Source organism: Dipodomys merriami, unplaced genomic scaffold, assembly GCF_024711535.1.
Source record: "Dipodomys merriami isolate MVZ:Mamm:240054 unplaced genomic scaffold, mDipMer1.0.p SCAF_59, whole genome shotgun sequence".
Classification (NCBI taxonomy): Eukaryota; Metazoa; Chordata; class Mammalia; order Rodentia; family Heteromyidae; genus Dipodomys; species Dipodomys merriami.
In genome coordinates this window covers 2049207-2066005 of record NW_027206168.1, presented here as the reverse complement: position 1 = coordinate 2066005, position 16799 = coordinate 2049207, and the positions used below count along the sequence as shown (strand labels likewise).

Here is a 16799-nt window from a genome sequence, read left to right as displayed (position 1 = left end):
GGAATCGAACCCAAGTCCTCATGTATGCAAGGCAAGCACTCTACCACTGCACTTTGCCAGCCCAGTTAGAAGAAATTTTAAGGACCTTTTATGCCAAAATGTTAGACAGCTAAAATGAAAAAGGTAATTTCTTTAAAAGATACAAATATTAATGCTCACTTGAGAAGAAATAGTAACCTGAATCAATCAAAGAAATTGAATCTGTAATTAAAATCTTTCCCATGAAAACACCACACACACAAAAAGAATGCTTTTCTAGCGAATTCTATTGAACATTAACATTTAAGGAAGAAATTGTACCAATTCTCTAAAACACTTTAGGAATTTAAGAAAAAAGTCTTACAGAAGGCTAAAACTGGACTAAAGAAAACAAAATATAAATACCTGCCATGAATACACAAAAAAATCTTAACCATGGTTATCAAATCCAACCATATAAAGATGGTACATATAAAAAGTAAGTGGTGCCAGGTGCCAGTGGCTCATGCCTATAATCCTAGCTACTAAGGAGGCTGAGATCTGAGGATCACGGTTCAAAGCCAGCCCGGGAAGGAAAGTGTGATACTCTTATCACCAATAAAATACTAGAAAACCAGAAGTGGTGCTGTTGCTCAAGTGGTAGAGCACTTGCCTTGAATTGAAGAGCTGAGGGACAGCACCCAGACCCAGAGTTCAAGCCCCATGACTGACCAAAAAAAAAAAAAAAAAGCATGTGGTGTTCACTGTGGGAAAACAAGGCTACTTGAAGATCCAAATAAACAAATAAGGAAAAAAAAAAAGCATATGATAACTGGATAGACGTAGAAAAGAATTTGAAAAAGGTTCAACAAGCATTTATAATTTGTTTAATAACCTACTCAGCAAACTAGACTACAAAGCAATTTCACCTTCAACCTGATAAAGGCTATCTACAAACCCCACCTCCACAGATGATAGGGTCTTTTGTGTGTGAAGTAAGAGTCTCACAGACTTTCCTGCAGGCTGGCATTAATCTTCAGATCTCAGCTTCCAGAATAGTTAGGATTAAAGGTGTGAGCCACTAGTGTCTGGCTTTTTATGGTGAAAACCTGAACGCTTGTAACCTCTTAGATTAGGAAGAAAGCAAGCTGCCTAGTCTATCACCTATTTAACATCACAACCCAGGGGGGGAAAGTTAAGCATAGAAAATGACAATGAATTTACTTATGGTAATGATTGTCTAGACAGAAAATCCTAAAGATCACTACAACAAAGCAAAACAAAACCTTTCCAAAACTGAACATAACAAGTTTACAAGAAGTTAATATAGCTAGGTGCTGGTGGCTCATGTCTGTAATCCTAGCTACTCAGGAAGCTGAGATTTGAGGGTTATGGCAGGAAAGTCCATGAGACTCCTATCTCCAATTAACAACCAGGAAACCAGAAGTAGAGCTGTGACTCAAAGTGGTAGAGTGCTAGCCTTAAGCAAAAAGAGCTCAGGGACAATACCCAGGCCTTGAATTCAAGACCCAGAACTTACAAAAACAGTTCATATGTATAGGTGGGAAATATTACCATACATGAATAGTGAACAACTGAAACTTAAAATGTCAAAGGTTTCAACAGTGGTAGAACACCAGAGAGCCACAAAGATAAGCCTATGATCCTATGATCCTCAACCCACCCTGGAATCACTTAACTCCCCTCCCTGTACAAAAGAAAATTAACTCAAAGTAGATCACAGAATAGAAGGGGAAAAAAAGTTGCAAATCACTTCCCTAGTAAAGGATATATATCTACAAAGAACAAATAGTTTTCAAATCTAAATAAGAAAATAAACTAATTGTCCTTGAAGTCAATTTCACCATAACCAGACCTTTCACTCTATGCCTATCCCATTTTTAGTTTTCTTCACATATCACTCCTTGACACAGTCTTTGCCTTTAGTGGCCCTAAGAGATAAAAGTTCCCAAGCAATGTCACTAGGAGGGTTTTACTCCATCTCATACTTCACAGTATGCGTAATCTTTCTTATTTCCACGTGAGAAGACTCAATCCACAGATTCAACAACTACAATTTCTTATGAAATACTGTTGTCTCATGTAACATGATGTTCTCTGTTCTTGTTTTTATTTGAAATTTTACTTTTCTCTGTGTGTGTGTGTGTGTGTGTGTGTGTGTGTGTGTGTGTGTGTGTGTGTGTGTGTGTGTGTGTGTGTGTGTGTGTGTGTGTGTGTGTGTGTATTGTGTGTATATTCTGGGGCTTGAACTCAAGACTTGGGTGCTGCCCTGAGCTTTGGTGCTCAAAGCTAGTGTTCTACCACTTAAGACACAGCTTCACTTCTGGATTTTTTTGGTGCTGAATTGGAGATAAGAGTCTCCCAGACTTTCCTGGCCAGGCTTTGAATCCTGATCTTCAGATCTCAGCCTCCTGGGTAGATAATACAGGTGTGAGCCTGTTGTCTGGGAGGAGCATGTCTCTCTGTCAAATGTCTTTTCAGTATGGCTGCCCAGTTTCTACATGGATGAGCCACCCTTATTTTGAAGTCATTACTGAGGGACGTAATAATTGGTTGCTTTCAACATTTCTTTGGAAGCTACTAGAGGTTATTTTCCAGCCCCTTCCCCTCCCCACCCCCCTCAAAATAGTATATGAGAGCTATAGATGAGGAAATATAAGCAACAAGCACAGGTGGGAGGAAGACAAAGAACTCAAGTAGCAAATACACTGAGGGATTTTGTGATCTATTTTTATGTATTGAAGGAACTTGTGAAGTTCTGTCAAATTAATGTTGGTAATTGGAAAACTATCCTGTTCCCAAGTGGAAAAATTGCTAACCCCAGGGAAAGTAACAAATTATATAAGAAAGGAAATGTGATCCTTCCACACATGGTATTGATTTAACTTCTTTTAGGAAGATTAGGGGATGGTTTAGGTGACTAGTTAAAAGCTAGTTAAAAACTTCTTTCATATAGAAAATTACCAGGCGCCGATGGCTCACGGTTCAAAGCCAGCCCAGGCAAGAATGTACGTGCCACTCTTATCTCCAATTAACCACCAGAAAACTGGAAGTGGTGCTGTGGCTCATGGGTAGAGTGCTCAAGGACAGTGCCCAGGCCCGGAGTTCAAGCCCACAACTCAGACAGACAGACAGACAGACAGACAGACAGACAGACAGACAGACAGACAGACAGACAGACGGAGAAGGAAGGAAAGAAAGAAAGAAAGAAAGAAAGCAAGAAAGAAAGAAAGAAAGAAAGAAAGAAAGAAAGAAAGAAAGAAAGAAAGAAAGAAAGAAAGAAAGGAAGGAAGGAAGGAAGGAAGGAAGGAAGAAAGAAAGAAAGAAAGAAAGAGGAAGGAAGGAAGGAAGAAAGAAGAAAATATATAGATAATACTAGAAACAAAACTGAAAGGTATAAGAAATGGCATAAGCTTGTTACTTATAAGTATGTACATACCCAAGAAGAGATAATTATAATGAAATTTTCTCTAAAAAGCTGGTAGGAATATAATGGTTACCTTCTATGTTTTCAATAATATGACAAAGCTTACTCTACTGTATAGTTGCTAAGCATATTCCTATATTACCTTTTTAAAAGTTAAAAAAATAAACATTTAGATTCTCTTTACAAATTCTGACCTTGAGGCTATATAGATTGTTTTACTTAATTTAGTGGCTCAAACCCATGTAGAAAACACAGAAATCACCTATTCCGAGATCTGACAGACTTTAACAAGATGGGCGCTGGTGGCACACACCTGTAATCCTAGCTACTCAGGAGACTGAGATCTGAGGATCATGGTTCAAAGCCAGCTTGGGCTTTGAAAAGTCCCTGGATAAACTATTCAGAAAAAAATTGGAAATGACACTGTGGTTCAAGTGATAGAGCGCTAGCCTTGAATGTAAAAGCTCAGGGACAAGCACCCACAAGCACCCAGGCCCTGAGTTCAAGCCCCACAACCAACCAAAAAAATCAGTCTTTGGGACTGGGATGTAGACTGCTATCAGACTAGCTTTGCAATTTCTCACAGGGACACTGTTTTGCAGTCAACTTTATGTTTGTTTAGAGTATCTTATCAACTTTATCATTCGCTCTCTTAGTTTTCCTTGCTAAACACTTGTCTGTATTCTGGTATTTTGATAGAGACAGCACTTAATTTTACTTAACAGTTCTACACAGAATGTACTTTGTTCCAATCTATAATCAACTTTTTTGCCTGGGCTGGCTTTGAACCATGATCCTCAGATCTTAGCCTCCTGAGTAGCTAGGATTACAGGCATGAGCCATTAGCACCTGGCTTTATCAGTATGCTAAAAATATACATATATATTATTGTTATTACAAAGGTGATTAACGCAGGAGTTTAGTTATATAAAACAGATAATGAGTACACTTATTTTTGGACAATGTCATCCCTTCCCTTGCTCCCTCCCAACTTTTATCATTATACTTCTAAAGAATGCTTTTGCTGTTGTTGTCATTGTCATGAAAGAACACAAGTCAAGACACTGCCATAAGGTTTTCATCCACCTTGCTGAGAAAACACTATTTCTCCTCAAATTTTTGCTTACTTATTTAAAAAAATGCTGTAAGTTGGGCACTTGTGGCTCAGGAGGCTGAGATCTGAGGGTCATGGTTCAAAGCTAGCCTGGGAAGAAAAATCCAAGAGACTCTTATTCCCATTAACCAGCAAAAGCCAGAAGTGGTGAATGAAAAAGCCAAGTGAGAACACAAGGCCTTGAGTACAAGCCCTAGCACCAGCACAAACACCCATGCTCTTTGTGCAGGCACAAAGCTTTATCTCTGAACTATTTCTTACAGTAACTTATGCCCCAAATCATATGTTTTTAATATGTGATGCTTTGATGTGGTTAATTTCTTAAGAAACTATAATAGCAAATAAATGATTAATAGCAAAACCAGCAAGAACTTGTTAACCATGCTCCCACAAAGAATAATCCATTTGGAAATCTTTTATTGTTAATGTTCTGTCTTATTACACTGTGGTCAGAGAATGTGGTAGAGAATGTATGGTTTCTTCTTTTAGGAACTGAGAGTTTTAGTTGGTGGCCTAATTTAGAATCACAACAAGCTTCTAAATGTGCTTTCTGCTTGGCGGCCATGGTACTATTCAATACCAGCTTGCTAAACTGTGTTAAATCACATTCTTTATGTTCTTTTTCTCCTACTTACTATGCTATGATATGTGAAATTTCAAGAGAAGTATATCTGACAAAACTCCTGTTCTCATACTGGTTCACAATATGGTATTTATAGATTTTAATATTTGATGCAATGATAAGGGTATACAAAAGTTCTAGCTGAGCCAGGCATTGTTTACACCAATAAACCTAACTATTCAGGAGTCTGAGCTCTGAGAAACACAGTTCAAAGCCAGTCTGCTCAGGCAAATCCCTGGGAGTCTTATCTTCAATTAACCACCAAAAAACAGAAAATGGAGCTGTGGCTCTACTGTGGTCTTAAGCAAAAAAGCTCAGGGATAGTGCCCAGGCCCTGAGTTCAAGCCTCAGGACAGGCACAAAAACAAATGAACAAAAAACCCTAAAAACCTTGACAGGTTGAATAGGGAACTGAATCTAACATTTCAGCTGAGAGGGGCTATTGCCCCTGAATTCTTCACATGATCCCCTCTAAGCAAACTGTTGGCTGTGTCTGTAACAGAAGGCCTAGAATGGTTAGCCTGATGCCTGTGAGCTTCATCAGCAACTGCTGATCTCCCCTGGACGATGCCCAACCTTCTTCTGTACATTATAGTGGATCTGTCCCTTCTGGAAGAATGGCCAATGAAAGTGTTTCCCTTCTATTTTCTTTTTTTAAAAAACTATTTTCTGTATCAGACTTCTGAATCTGTAATGAGCTAAACCCATTTAATTTTCACACAAAAAAATTACTATTGTGGATAAGAATGCTATTATATCCAGGCACCAGTAGTGGAGTCCTGTAATTTTAGTACTCAGTAAGCTGAGGTCTCAGGATCATGGTTCGAACCCAGCCTGGTAGTAAATAAAACCCGTGAGACTCTTATCTCCAATTAACTACCAAAAAAGAAAAAAGAAAAAGAAAAGGAAAAAGATAAAGGAAAAATAGCCAAAAGTAGAGCTGTGGCTCAAAATGGTAGAGGATCAGCCTTGCACACAAAAGCTCAGGAATAGTACCCAAGCCCAGAGTTCAAGCCCCAGGACCAGCACGCACGCGCGCACACACACACACACACACACACACACACACACACACACACACACACACACACACACGAAAAATGTTATCACATAGCTGAACATGGTGGTGCACACTTGTAAGCTGGAGTGAACTTGAATGGTAGAGTAAGTAAGGAAGCCTGAGTTCAAACTCTAGTACCACCCAAAGCAAACAAATAAAATGTTGGGGCTGGGAATGTGGCTTAGTGGTACAGTGCTTGCCTAGCATGCATGAAGCTCTGGGTTCAATTCCTTAGAAGCACATACACAGAAAAAGGTGGAAAGGCGGTTACTCAAAGAGCAGAGTGCTAGCCTTGAGTAAAAAAGAAGCTCAGGGACAATATCCAGGTGCTGAGTGCAAGCTCCAGGACTGGCTAAATAAACAAACATATAAAATGCTAGATTGCTAGGCCACATCCTCCTCAGATCTTCCTCACTCTATGTCCACTCAGCTTGTTTTGGCACACAGTAGTGAAGTGCCACATGTATTCCTGCTAACTATTGTATTAGATTCAACTCCCCACCACTCAAGCATTTTTAACGTCTGCTTCTCTTCATCAACTATCCTCATTATCCCATCAGTTCCATACACACTCCCCATAGGCACACAGCCACTTCTGTAGGTGCATAGGTGAAAATGCTCAGAAGGGCACTTCTGCCGCAGCCAAGGTGACCTCAGCCCTGCACCAGCAGCTCTGTGGCAACATCTCAGAACACAGCTTCAATGACAGCCCAGGGAAGCTATGCAGTCCCAACTGTCTGTTACCATGGTCTACTGATTTCCCTTCGCTGGTAAGTTCAGAATCATGTGACTAACATAGTCTCATTGTTCTTAGGCCATCTCTCCCCTTTCCTCCACGCCATTCTCTTAATGACAGATTCTATAATCACCTGGCATGTAGGGATATCAAACTCAGAGGCCTACAGGTTTTCTCCCTTTTTAAAAATGAGAATGATGCATATGAAAACACATAAAGGCATATACACACAAAGTGACTAAAATATGGTATACAAAGACATGGATTTCCATGGTGTAACACTTGGAACAACACAACATTTAACAAAGTGAGTTCTAGGAAGGTGAAATGTGTGTGGTCTGAGGAGGATAGAGGTGAAGGGGGGAGAGAGGTAGATGAATGGAGGAAGGGTGAGCAAATATAGTCCTAATTCTTACTGGACATACATGAACTGAAATTAAGAAACTTTTGAGAGGATGAGTAGAATGGGGGTAGATAGATAGTAGATGATAGATGGGGTAAGAATGGAGGAAGCAGTGATGCCCATCAAGATGCTTGGGAATGGTACACATAAAATTACATGTTAATATGAAACCCCTTTGTACAACGATTTAAAGATTTTTTTTAAAGACAATAAACCACAAAGAAAGCAAACAAAAGAAGAATGGTATATAGGAGCCTGTGCCCAGCCTTCTGGGAAGCCCTCTTCTCTATAATGCTCCAAGGACCAGGAGCTCACCAATCTCAAGTGTGAGGCAAGGGACTCAATAAAACTCCATTTAATTAAAGCCAACCTCAATGAAACCTTGTTTGATAGGAGGCATTCTATATCCATTCTGATTTTAAAACACCACTCCATAAATCACTGGGTCTAAAACTTGGCTTCAAATGAAGGATTCTTCAACTTTGTATTTCATTCTGACCCCAAAGAAAGCAACCAATATCTTAGGGCCAGGCTTGGTGGTACGTATCTGTAATCCCAGCTACTTAGGAGGTAGAGATTAAAGTTTCATGGCTTAATGTCAGCCTAGGCAAAATGTTAACAAGACTCTACCTGGGCTGGGAATGTGGTTTAGTGCTTGCGTGAGTGCTTGCCTAGCATGCATGAAGCCCTGAGTTTGATTCCTCAGTGCCACATAAACAGAAAAGGCCAGGAGTGGTGCTGTGGTTCAAGTGGTAGAATGCTAGTGCTGGCCTTGAGCAAAAAAAGCTTAGGGACAGTGCCTAGTCCTGAGTTTAAGCCCCAGGATGGAAAAAAAAAAAGCAAAACCCTAAAACCCCCAACATCTCTAACCTAAAGAATGAACCAGGTGTGGCAGTAATTCCTACAATTCCAATTATTCAGGGTGTGCGGCCTGAGGCTGGCCCTAGGTAAGAGAGCTTATCTGAGGGGGGAAAAAACAAAAATGCTAGACTAGAAGTAGAGGCTTGCCTAATAAGCATAAGGAACTAAGTTCAAATTCCAGAACTACAGCCCCCCCAAAAGAGCAATCAAAATCAATCAGTCCAAGGTATTTTAAAGTTTTTCTTTTTTCTGTTGCTTTTAGGTAGGTCCTAGGGCTTGAAATCAGGGTCTGGGGTCTGTCTCTGAGCTTTTTGAGCCACAACTGCACATCTGGCTTTTTGGTACTTAATTGGAGGTAAGAGTTTTAGTGACTTTCATGCCCAGGCTGGCTTTGAACCATAATCCTCAGATCTCAGCCTCCTGAGTAGCTAGGATTGCACCCAGCTTCCTGTTAGTTTTAAAATGTAATACAATAGAATGTTAATTATGCTGGCCAGTAATGGGGACTTCATATATATATATGAAGGAAGGGGTAACAATGTTTGACAAGAAATGTACAGTTACTTATGTAACTGTAACCCTTCTGTACATCACCCATACAATAAAATATAATTTTTAAAAAGCAGATATGAAAATATAGTTATCTTTTATGAAAATAATGAAGAATTTTTTGTTTTGGAAATGTTTTTTATAGAAGATAATTTGTTTAGGTTAATTTATCTGGGTTTACTATTATTATGTACAAATAAAATAATAAACATTTAAGATAGTGTTTTACTTTTTTTTGGTCTGTTAAGGGGCTTGAACTCAGGAACTTCTGAGCTTTTGTGCTCAAGGCTAATGCATATATATATGTATGTATACACACACATATATACATATATACACACACATATATACATATATACACACACTTATGTATATGATCTCATGAGATATATATGTATATATACATATATATATACATATGAAAACTTATATCAAGTACTGTTATGAAGCAACAATTTGTTCTCAGCTTTCCACAGAAAATGACCACGATGTTTTACTGAAAGAATCAACTTTTCTACAATAAGCATTCTTTTTTTTTTTTTTTTTTGTCAGTAGTAGGGCCTGAACTCTGGGCTTGGATGCTGTCCCTCAGCTCTTCAGCGCAAGGCTAGCATTCTACCACGTGGGCCACAGTGTCACTTCTGGCTTTTTCTGCTTATGTGGTACTGAGGAATTGAACCCAGGGCCCCACACATGCAAGGCAAGCACTCTACCACTGAGTCACCTTCCCAGCCCTACTTTCATTTCTTTAAAAGAAAAATGAAAACAGTGAAACCTTGCAGACACTAACTTCCATTAGGAAGTCTCGTAACAGCTGCCCTTACCTTGAAGCATACACCTGTAAGCAGACTCAGATATGGCGTAGATGTGCGGAGGCATCTCATGGCGCTTCTTCCCTCTGTACATCTCAATGATATTCTCAGAGTAAATCGGAAGGTTCTTGTATGGGTTGATGACTACACAGAAGAGTCCAGAGTAAGTCTAAAATAAAAATAAAGTACAGTGTTAAAAAAACAAAAGACAACAAAATCCTGCATTTCTCAGCCAGGGTCCAATCAGGAGACAGCAAGAACACAGTCATCTAACTGGAGATTCTTATCCTTCAGATAATTAATCTATCCCCAAATTAAACCTAGGTCAGTCAGGTCAATTTCACACCAGGTTCCAATGAGTTCTACAGCAATTTTAGTAAGGGGTATTCTCTAGACTAATTTCTGTAAAATACTGACACTACAAAACGCAATAATCTGTGCTACAGGCTAATGCCAGGTTCATACCTTTTTACCTTTAAACATTCTCTCACAAGGAGACAAGTTATAAGAAACTCAATATAGTTTTAGACCCCATATGGCAAATAGTCTTGAAGAAAATATAATTTATCATGTTTGGGTAGAGCATCAAAAAAGAGTATTCACCATTATCTGAAAAAGCTATTAAAAGACTTTTCCCAAACATCTGAGGTCAGGCAGAAGTTTCTTCCAATACTTCAATATATTATACCACAACAAACTGAATACGAAAGCAGATATGAAGTGGGAGAAAATGAAGGAAGGGGTAACAATGTTTGACAAGAAATGTACTTATTACCTTACTTATGTAACTGTAACCCTTCTGTACATCACCTATACAATAAAATAAATTTTTTTAAAGCAGATATGAAAATATAATTATCTTTTATGAAAATAATGAAGAATTTTTTGTTTTGGAAATGTTTTTTATAGAAGATAATTTGTTTAGGTTAATTTATCTGGGTTTACTATTATTATGTACAAATAAAATAATAAACATTTAAGATAGTGTTTTTTTTTTTTGTCTGTTAAGGGGCTTGAACCCAGGAACTTCTGAGCTTTTGTGCTCAAGGCTAGTGCTCTACCACTTTAGGCCACAGCTCCACTTCCAGTTTCGGGGCAGTTAATTGAACGTAACAGTCTTACAGACTTTCCTGCCTGGGCTGGCTTCAAACTGTGATCCTCAGATCTCAGCCTCCGGAATAGCTGGATTAAGCACCCAGCTTGTTGCATGTTTTTACTCTGGTGATTATCAGTAAATATAGCCCAACTCTATGAATGCCTCAGAAATTCTTTAAAGATTTTTATCCAGAATCTACTCTAAACATTTATAACTTTGAGGTTTCTAAGTGTTTCCATAGACTGATTTTAGAGAACAATCTAGAAAATGACTCTGGGAATGGTGAAAGACCAAGAGCAATGGGGCCTTCTGCCAGCTGCATGGCCCTGTGCAGGAACACAGGCATTTAGGAAGGACATTTCAGCTGTGGCTGTGTGTGACACCGGCCTTTTATTGAAGGTGACTGAGGAAGACTCTACAGAAAAGACAAGAGGGCTCGGAGTGCTGGGGCATGGCGCCAGCCTCTTCACAGGCTGCAAAGGAGGATTCTAATCAACAGCTGTGTTCATAAGGGCTGAAACCTTTGGCAATTGTCACTAGAAAGCCCTCTGGAGAACACTCTATTTTGAATACTGCAGTTACTAATGCTAAAACAAGACAGTGAGCTGCCAAATCCATTCAAGGGACCAGAACCATCCCTGTGGTTCTCCCCTAGTGTCTCAGGGCACCACTGCGGGCTCAGAGGTAGAATTTACTTCCCTCCAAGGTTAGACAAAGAGCAACTGCCCCAAGGTCAAGGATGTGGCTGTTGGCTAATGATTTCCATCCACATAGACTTGATCTGGTCCTTAAAGGCCTTATGACTTGTCTATCCCTTACTGACAGCTCAAGTCTTCAGCCTTGGCTTTCTTCTATAGGGTCACCTTTCAGGCAACTCTGGCTCCCAGGGCTTCCCAGACCACTGTGCACTGCCCCCCTTCCCAAAGCTGGTCTTCCCGCTGGACAAAAATGCAGCAAGACACAATAAAAGAGACTAAGCATTAGAGCAGTTATTGCACTGTGGGAAGACGCTAGAAAGCAGTTTATTGTTTATCTCAAAAAGTTGGAAGAAAATTTTTTTGAGTGGTTTTGCTATAAAGAAGAGATAAATGACGGTTGGATGTGGTGGCTTAAGCCAGTAATTCTGGCTACTTGGGAAGAGGGTTGTGGTTTGAGGCCAACTCAGGCAAAAAGTTCTAGAGACACTAACTCAACCAATGTGTACAGTGGTATACACCTGTCATCCCAGCTACTTGAGGAAGCACAAACCAGGACATAAATTGAGAACCTACCTACAAAATAATCAAAGAAAATGGGGCTGGAGGTGCTACTCCAGGGGTAGAGCACCTGCCTGGCAAACACAATGCCCTGCTTAGCCCCTATTCCATCAAAAAACAAACAAAAACCCCAAACATTTAATTTGATTACAGGTATGCATATATTAAAATATCATAGAATCGTATGTACAATTTGTATTTTTAATGTCTTGGTTAAAAAGAAAGCAATTTGTAAATTATTAAAAGTGAAAAGGCAAATAAGGAAAGGAAAGGAAAATAACCCCAATACTTTTGTTTGAGTAAATTTAATTTATATACAGAAAGTTAACAAGTCATAATCAGACAATTATCAATGGGCATTTATCCACACAACCTCTTCTTTCATTCAAAAGTTAGACCATGGTCTATCATAGGTACTGATTCTGAATTTCACTTTAAAGACAAGTAAATAATTATAGACTGGCCAAAAAGAAAGAAAGCTCCTCTTGGAGTTAAGATACACAAAGTCAGTTTAACATTCCATAGATGATGAAAGCTAAGTGATCATGACAATGACATGTTTAGTCAGAAATGATCCAACATGCATTTGGCACTTTTCTGAGGAATAGGATTACAAAAATGAGTAAGTCTCACAAATATGAGCAAGTCATCAGAAAAGAAAAGGGTCAGTGACATCAGTATCTTTGCCAACGAGGAAAAGTTAAAAAAAAATGCTTAAGTGGAAATTTTATTATCAAAGTACTTAGAGAACTAACTTCCGTACTCAGAAAACTACCTCAAATATTGGGCTCTCTTATAAACTGACTGTTGAACTAAGTATCATATCCTTCTGCCTTCCTAGGTATATGGCAAGAGGGGAAAATACTGATAAAATAACTGCCTTGGCAACCTTCAAATTCAAATTAAGCTATATTAAATGTATAAATGAGCAAACAAAATATTAAATACCTTCAAGAAATGTACATCCTGCTATGAAAATAACAGAAACACACCAAACCACCAGCCATGATGTAGGACAGCAAAATGGGAAAAATAAAAGATGAGCAGGAATTATAATTGGCAGATGAGCTGGGTATGTATGGTAGTGCACGCATGTAATCCTAGCATTAGGGAAGCTAAGGCAGTAGGATTCTGACTTCCAGGCCAACCTGGGTTTCATAGTGAGACTGTCTTTGAAGAAGGGGGGGGGGAGAGAAAAGGGGAGGGGAGGGGAAAGGAGGGAGGGGAAAGAATGCTCTAGAGAGAACACAACATACTCAAGCACTGAAAGTCATGATCTCCTGTCAGAAACTATAGAGTTAGGTATGAAATTCAAATCCAGATGTTCTTTGATGTTGTTTTTAAAGCCGATTAGGGGCAAAGGAGAGACAAGGAATTCATAAGAGCCCAATACTTCCAGGGACAGAAATATTCCTGTCTCTGGCAGGTCACAGAGATTTGTCTTGCTAAAAACAGTGTACTGTAGAATGTGAAAGAAAAGTCACAGTGGACAATTTCAAGAGTAATCAGAGGAAAGAAGCACTTCAGACAAAGTAGAAATCTGACAGTCATCTGAGAACTGGCTGAAGGGACACTAGGTGACAGGTGGGTGTACGTGCAGACTGCTAACAGCCTGGTACAGGGGCAGAGCCTCACCCAGACTGGGAAAGGCAACCCCAGGGAGAGGAAGGAGTCAGACTTAACCTGGCACACTCAGAAGTGCTCACAAAGAAGTTATTCAAGGCCCAAGTCAAGGAGGACTGCAAAGTTTTTAAGCTTGAGAGACAGGAAAAGGGTGCTTTGTGGGAAAAGATAACAAATCCCCCTTTAACACATTGTGGGAAGCTGTGGAGCGGAAGGTAAGCTATGCAGGATGCCTAGTGAGCAATCAAATATATTGGCTAGAGCCATGGGGAAATCTCGAAGAACTACAAAGGCGGGGGAGGGGGAGGAGTATGAAGTGTAGCTAATAACACTCCTGCATTATCTTACCTAAGAGAGACATATAAGAACTATGAGCAGACATAAACCACTGGCAATGCTGCCAACGTGCTGAGCCACTCAACGGCTCTCCAGGCTTCTGTCTGTGCAGATCGTTGTGTGGAAGGCCACCCTCCTCTGCCTATTACCACTGACAAATGTACTCATCCTTAACTGTCAGTCTTTAAGAAAGCAGAGATCATTCTTTTGGATGGCTGAGTCATGCGTACACAATCTATTTTAGTTGATATATAGTTGTGTATTTATGGATACATGTAATTGATATATGTATTCAATGTGTAATGATCAAATGATCAAAGGATTGGAGAACCAGGAAATGGAGGAGGCCATGGAGTGCCAAGGAGCAGAGATATAGTAGTGTCCTGCCAGGAACAGGTCACTGACCCGGGAAAACCCAACTCTCTCAGCATGCTGCCCAAGTGGAGAGGGGTGCTCATATCTGTCATTTTAGCTACGTGGGAGCTTACAATACAGAGGGTTACAATTTGAAGTCTTATAATACAGAGGATTATGATTTGAAGTCAGCCTGAGGAAAAAATAATGAGACCTCAAAGGAAGTTTAGAAACTATGCCCCATGCAACTCTTAACCTTAAAAAAAAAAAAAAAGCTACCCCTTTGTCAACTTTGTAGGAGGCATTACTGAAATTGAAGCTCGTTTCACATGATTCACCAGAATGATAAAAAGTTCTACATCTGTATACATGTGATAACATAGTTCTGGCATGAGCAAAAACTGACAGGTCTGAAAAAGAGAATGAGATATTCTCACAGTAACAGAACAGCAGATAAAAACCAGAGCAACCATAAGGACACAGAAGATTGAAGGGTACTACACATAGAGCACACTGTACTGGAACTAGTAACTGCTCAGTGAACACATCTTCCAAGCACACAACCATCTTCCACCCACTGGATCACATAATGGTCCACAAAGCAAGTCTATTGCATATGAAAGGGCTGAGATCAATCAGTGTACATTCCCTGACCAAGGAGGGATTTTGTCAGAAATGACAAAGTAAGTCTGAAAACTCCCTATGTCTGGAAATTAAGCAGTTCGCTTTGACTCATGGAGTCAAACATTCTCATTATTTTGAACTGAATGATGGTTAAAAATAAATAAAGCAAGCCGGGCGCTGGTGGCTCACGCCTGTAATCCTAGCTACTCAGGAGGCTGAGATCTGAGAATCGGGGTTCAAAGCCAGCCAGGGCAGGAGAGACCATGAGACTCCTATCTCCAATAAACCACCAGAAAACCAGAAGTGGCGCTGTGGCTCAAGTGGTAGAGCACTCGCCTTGAGCTGAAGAGCTGAGGGACAGAGCCCAGGCCCAGAGTTCAAGCCCCACGACCGACAAAATAAATAAATAAATAAATAAATAAAGCATAATAAACTTACAGAACAAAGCTAAAGAAGTACAATAAGTACAATAAGTACAGAATAAAAGTTATAGCTTTTAAAGCCCATATTTGAAAATGACTAGCTGAAAACATTCAATACTCTTAAGTATTTATTTTAAGAATTTACAGAATGAACAACAAATAAAATTCATACAAAAAGAATGTGACAACTTGATATGTAGGCAGGCACACAGAGATAAGGAGATTGAGAAGAAAAGGGCCAACATTAAATCAAAAGTTTGTTAATTGAAAGGAATAAAACTGCTAAACCTCTCGTGAGACTCCTTTTCAAAAAAGGATAGAACTGATCACTATTAAGAATACAGGATACTTTTTTTTTGGGGGGGGGGGTCCAGTCGTGGGGTCTGAACTCTGGGCCTGGGCGCTGTCCCTCAGCTCTTCAGCTCAAGGCTAGCGCTCTACCACTTGAGCCACAGCGCCACTTCCGGCTTTTTTCTTTTTGCTTATGTGGTGCTGAGGAATCGAACCCAGGGCCTCATGCATGCAAGCGCTCAACCACTGAGCCACCTTCCCAGCCCCAAGAATACAGGATACTTCTATAATTCCAGCACTTTGAGCTTGAGGCCAGCCCGGCTACATAGCAAATATCAGGCCAGCTTAGCTACATGGGTAGATCTTACCTCAAAAGGGAAGAACATGGGGCTGATGGCTCATATCTGTAAGCATATCTACTCCAGAGGCTGAGATCTAAGACTCATGATTCAAAGCCTGTCCTAGGTAGACAAACTGAAAGACTATTATCTCTAGTTAGCCAACAAAAAGCCAGAAGTGGTAGGTGTCAGTCCCCAAGTTCAAGCCCAGGAGCCAGCACTAAAAAACAAGGGGGGTGGGGGTGTGCACCACTAGAAATCCTATGCAAAGTAAGATGGTATAATTAATAGCTTATGCCAATAAACTTGAAAATTGAGATGAAATAAATTCAGAGAAATGTAATTATCAACTGAACAAGTACTTAAAAAATCTGAGCTTTCCATCTATTAAAGAAAAACTTTTTCCAAAAAATAAAAAACAAAACCCCTGCCATCATTGTATAAAAAAGAATTATCACCAATCCTAGACCAACTCTTCCAGAAAATGAAGATGAAACATTGCTCAATTTATTTGATAAAATCAGAACCTTTTTCTGGTGGTACTGAGGGATGAACTCAGGGTATCACATATGCTAGACGAGCACCACTGACTGAGCTAGAACACCAAATTAGCATAATCTTAATAGCAAAGCATGACAAAAGCAGTACAAAAAATATTACACTGTTCACCCTTATTAATGCAGATACAAAACTTCTAAATAAACAGTTAGGAAAGTGATGGAAGAGAAAAAGAAAATATAAGCATGATTGTTTTTACAAAGTTAGTTTTAGCATTGAGAAATATACAACAAATAAAATTCTCATTGTCACCTCACTAATAATGGAAAAAAAACATTTGATAAATTAACACCAAATATGCATTTTTAAAAACAAAAAAGATCACCCATTCAGAATAA

General features: G+C 39.5%; 1 protein-coding gene across 8 annotated transcripts in view; it reads right to left on the bottom strand.

The window, feature by feature from the left end:
• Myh10 (myosin heavy chain 10) overlaps window positions 1–16799 on the bottom strand; it is a 148534-nt gene that overhangs the window by 114253 nt on the left and 17482 nt on the right. For all 8 annotated transcript variants that reach the window (XM_070001414.1, XM_070001421.1, XM_070001413.1 and 5 more), the window contains exon 3: window positions 9576–9732. In XM_070001414.1, the coding sequence (XP_069857515.1) occupies window positions 9576–9732 (157 nt within the window). The remainder of the gene's footprint in view (window positions 1–9575; window positions 9733–16799) is intronic.